This window comes from Glycine soja, chromosome 14 (assembly GCF_004193775.1).
Source record: "Glycine soja cultivar W05 chromosome 14, ASM419377v2, whole genome shotgun sequence".
In the NCBI taxonomy this organism is placed as follows: domain Eukaryota; kingdom Viridiplantae; phylum Streptophyta; class Magnoliopsida; order Fabales; family Fabaceae; genus Glycine; species Glycine soja.
Window position 1 is genome coordinate 9475421 of NC_041015.1, and position 4964 is coordinate 9480384.

At 32.5% G+C, this 4964-nt stretch overlaps 1 protein-coding gene across 5 annotated transcripts; it reads left to right on the forward strand.

Moving 5' to 3' along the window:
• The first annotated feature begins 778 nt into the window (after positions 1-778).
• LOC114384382 (heat stress transcription factor A-2-like) lies at positions 779-4486 on the forward strand. Of its 5 annotated transcripts, none has more exons than XR_003660661.1 (3): positions 779-1297; positions 3102-3966; positions 4054-4486. XR_003660661.1 is itself a non-coding variant. In XM_028344055.1 (2 exons), exons 1-2 carry the CDS (start codon positions 986-988, stop codon positions 3882-3884), a joined length of 1095 nt encoding a protein of 364 aa, XP_028199856.1. In that variant the 5' UTR covers positions 779-985; the 3' UTR covers positions 3885-4486. The 5 variants fall into 5 exon arrangements, 1 of the variants encoding a protein (XP_028199856.1); XR_003660663.1 differs by having other exon boundaries at positions 4057-4486; XR_003660662.1 differs by having other exon boundaries at positions 3102-3963.
• The last annotated feature ends 478 nt before the right edge of the window (positions 4487-4964 follow it).

The following is a 4964-nucleotide window of genomic DNA, read 5'->3' on the forward strand; positions in this document are numbered from 1 at the left end:
AACTGAAATAGAAAGAGTAAAGAAAAAGTTGAAGCGCAAGCATGATTTTCCTTTTTCAAATAGTTGACAATATTGTGTCTTGTGATTTGTGAACTTTCTAGCTCAGGGTGACATGTGGCTTTGTCAATATTGATTTTGTTGACAAGTATTCTTTTTCATCCCCATAACTTATCTTATCCTATGTTTCCTAAACAAGAAATAAAAGAATTTTTTTTGAAAATTTAAATTAGAAAAAAGAGGTGAAGGAAAAAAATTTAATTTTTGTTTGTTGAAGTTGATTTTTTTAAATTTTTCTCTTATTTTTTTTCTTCGATCAAACAAAGAAAAAAAAACCATTATTACGTGTTTTTTTTGTTTTTTTTTTCAGTTTAACTCATTTCAAATAAACCTTTATTTGATAAGAAAAGAAAGAAAATAACAAAGAAATGAAAATTTTGAAATTTAAATTAAAAAAGTGAAAAAAGAAAAGTTAATTTTTTTCTTGAAGTCAACTTTTTTTCAGTTTTTCTTTCCTTTTTCTCTTTAACTAGACAAAGAAAAAAATATTATTATACTTATTTTCTTTTCTTTTAATTTTATTTTCTTCACTTTTACACTTTCCGGAACTTTAAGAATTATATTTGTGAAAGTTTTTAATTGATTAAGAATATAAAACTTTTCTACTAACATGCATAAAAAAAAAAAAAAAAATCATTGGACATTTGGGATTTTAGACCTTTATTTTTAATCCCTCTCTGGAAATTTCCAGCACCGTCATAACACGTTCTCTCTCTAGAATCTTCTTTCTGGCACCAACTAAGTAATCTAAGCTCAAAACAAAAACAACTTCCTAACGTAGTCAGAGTCAAAAACATTGTTCACTTAAACAAATTCACACATAAAAAAGCAACCATTAACATTTAACCATACTAACTAGTAGTACTTGTGTTGTGCCACTCAAACTAAACTAAACTCAATTTCCAATTTCCTTAATCTTGTTGTGTTGATGTACATGGAGAGAATTAGAGTGAAGGAGGAAGAAGCAGTGACATGTGGTGGTGGTTCATCATCATCATCATCTTCGTCTTCAAGCTTTTCTCCACAGCCTATGGAAGGGTTGCACGAGGTGGGTCCCCCTCCGTTTCTGAGCAAGATCTTTGACATGGTAGAAGATTCTTCCACGGACTCCATTGTGTCATGGAGCATGGCTCGCAACAGCTTTGTGGTGTGGGATTCTCACAAGTTTTCTGCTGACATTCTGCCTCGTTACTTCAAGCACGGCAATTTCTCCAGCTTCATTCGCCAGCTCAACGCCTATGTAAGTACTGACTTTGTTCTTTGAAATTTTAGTTTGTGACCAATTACATGCATGGTGTTTCATGTGCTTAAGGGTTGGTTGATGTTGTCCCTTTATTTATGGGGTTTCATTTAATGTGTAGTGTTTGGATTAAAGATAGGTCGCAAAATTGATTTTGGCTAAACTTGATTTTGATTTTGGCTAAACTTGATTTTGAAATAATGCGATTTATGTTTGAATCTTTTCATTTAAGTAATATAGACAAGTTAGTCGAAAAATTCAGTGTAGAATTTTTTATCCAACTCAAAATTTATTCAAGACTTAGAATCAATTCCTAAATGTGAAACCAAATGAAAAATTTCCCAAGTTATTATGGAGAATCCCACTTGAAACTTAACACAACACTTGTTTTGATTGATTTACAGTGTTTTTGGTTCTATCTTGTTAAATGAAAACACACACATTCTAATGCACCAAACTGAAAAGCAAATATTTTGTCTCATTGGGATGAAAGTCAGTTAATTACATTGAATGTAACCTGTATCCAAACACTCATATTATAGTTTTTAAACATGATTCCTCTATTTTCAATGAATTTTCAAACATGCTATTAATGTTCAGCCTCCTATGTAATCTTTTTTTTATGTTGATGGATTTTGATCTTTTTTGGGTGACGACAATTTTTCTTTTTGGAGATCTAAGGAAGGGGTTATAATAGGTCTTAGAGGAGAATGTGTATTTACAACTTATATCTTAGTATAATTGACCTTGGATCTTTTGGTTCATGGTAGTCCACTTCTCTTACCAAACTTTTGTTGGTTAGCCTTATATATACTTCACATAGCAATTCACATGACATTATTGAATGATATAAGTCTGGATAAGAATTAACAATAGTCTAGAGTGCCTTGGTAATCCTTTGTTCTGATAGAATCTAGATTTATGCTATCAGTTCCTTTGTTTGGATAGCATCTAGGGTTGGTTAGACAAATTTTGATAACTGTACAATCACTGTCCCTTGTGTGGATGCCATATCACTTAAATTACCAATAGGGTATCCTTTCACAATTAATTTGTTCGTGAACAATATCATGTAAAAAATTTTTTTCTAATGATTTGCTCAAATATATTCTGACTCCTAATTTCTTGTAATAATGGCTATATAAGCTCAATTAAATAGTTAATTATATAGGCTCCATCAAAATCATTCCATGCTTTTAAGGATTTGCCGATGCCATCACTTTGTTTTTGGGTTTTTGTTTTGATTAATCTTAATTTTCAGCCCCCATTTGAATACTTATATGAGGGTAGTTGGGAGAAGTAGCCACTTCTGGGAAAGCTCTCTCAGCTTGTAAGATGAATGAAATACACTTGTATTTTAATGATTTTTCATAATCTTGCCTGCTGTATGAAATTTAGAATAAGTACCCATTTTGTCCTGTCAAATATTTATGAGTGTCTTCAATTTGGTTCTCAAATCATAGACATTCCTAAATGGGTCTTCAATGTATGATTAGATCCAACACTGACATTGAAGCACTAATTCGATGTAAAAATTAATATTGGAAGTTTATTTTAAAATATTTGATAATCAGAATTGAGTGTCATGCTTTAAGTTTATTCTTTTTTCTTCTGTATTCTAGAAACATAAGACTTAACTATGGATGATTAGTACACTAGTATTATCTGTTATTGTTTACTAGTTAGTTGAACGTGACTTTGTAGAGTCGATCACTTACTTAATGTTTTACATTGATCATTGACTTGGACTAATTTGACCAGTCTTTGTCTTCTTGCCTTTTTTGTTGTGTGGAAATGTACACAGGGGTTTAGGAAAGTTGATCCTGATAGATGGGAATTTGCAAACGAAGGTTTTTTGGCAGGACAAAGGCACTTATTGAAGACCATTAAGAGAAGAAGAAATGTGTCACAGAGTTTGCAACAAAAAGGAGGAAGTGGAGCTTGTGTTGAAGTGGGGGAGTTTGGACTCGAAGGTGAGTTGGAGAGGTTGAAAAGAGACAGGAACATTTTGATGGCAGAAATTGTGAGATTGAGGCACCAACAACTGAACTCAAGGGAACAATTGAATTCCATGGAGACCAGATTGCAAGCCACTGAGAAGAAACAGCAGCAAATGATGAGTTTCCTTGCAAAAGCACTGAGTAACCCATCTTTCACGAAACAATTAGTCCAAAAGACCCCCCAAAGCAGAGAAGTGTTGGGTGTTGAAATCAATAGGAAAAGGAGACTGACTGCTAGTCCAAGTGTTGAGAACTTGCAACAAGATGATCAAGATTTGGCAACTTTGGATTATCCAAGCCATGATCGAGATTTGGCAACTATGGAGACTGATATGGACACTTTTTTCTCACCGGCTTATGATAATGAACTTAGCAGTGAAACCAATGAGCCTGCATCAATTTCGGTTGAGGATACAATCTTGGAGGACTTTCTCAACAAAGACTTGGTTACTTGGAATCCGGAGGATGAAGTTATAATTGGGGATAGTTCCCAAGTCGATGTGCCGGTGGAGGATTTGGTTGCAAACCCTGATGATTGGAGTGAGCAATTGCAGGACCTTGTGGATCATATGGACTATCTAGGCTAAAAAAACATAGAGGGATGAGAATAATACTATTATCATGTCCCCAGCTTGGTCTCTTTAATTTCTTTCACATTGCAACATGGTGGTACAGCTTGATACTTTTGTTACTATTTTTGGATTTGGTTTCAATTTTATGTGATGTTAATGATAAGTGTGAATTGTTTTTATGCAGCAGGGAAGGTGGTAGATGCAGAAGAACCAAACAAATACTGCTCTTAATTGGATCCTTTATTAATTTTTATGAATATTACTTGTGCTAATGCTACAAATCATTTAATTGATTATTTGGATGACCTATTTGTTTGCATTTTATGTTATGCAGGAGAGATCAACCGGGGGCACTTCAAGGTTGTGATCCAAATAATTACCGAGCATTGTAATGGTATCATTCTGCTGCATAGGATCATTGGCTGGATTTCATTGTTCAGGATCAGGAGGATAAAAACTATAATCTAGTTCTTATACCAATGGCCTTCATGGAACCACATTTGTTCCCATTCTTTTTCCTTCAAAATTGGATATTATTGGTACTTGGAATGGTTCTTGCTCAATTAATAAGTGAATAATTGAATAAAATTTGTCACTGCTTCATATTCTATAGGTAATTTGTAAGGTTATCTTCTCTGGATTATTGTCATATTAATATATATTTTTTTTTTCTATGGGAATCTAAGATTATATCAAGAATTTACAATAACTTATGGATCATGTTTTATTAATTGAGTTAATTTTTTTTTATCATTATATCAATATATAATAGTTTAAGATTTGGTAGTGTGACGTTAAATTTTCAAATTACTTAACAAAGTCTTAGTTTGACATCTTAATGATTATTTTTTTAATAGATATTCCTTCAATTTCTAACCAATTTATTATGTAAAATCTATAAAATTAGATGCATTGTCGGTATAGTACGAAATATTTATCTTAGACGTCAAGAAAAAAGCTTTATGGTTTGTGTTTTAAAATGAGGTAGGAGATATGGTTTTTAAGCCAACCTAATAGGTCATGTATAGATGCGGCTAAGTGTAAGTTAAGTGTAATGATGAGTACTTTATAGAGTTACTTATGTCCAATAAGCAG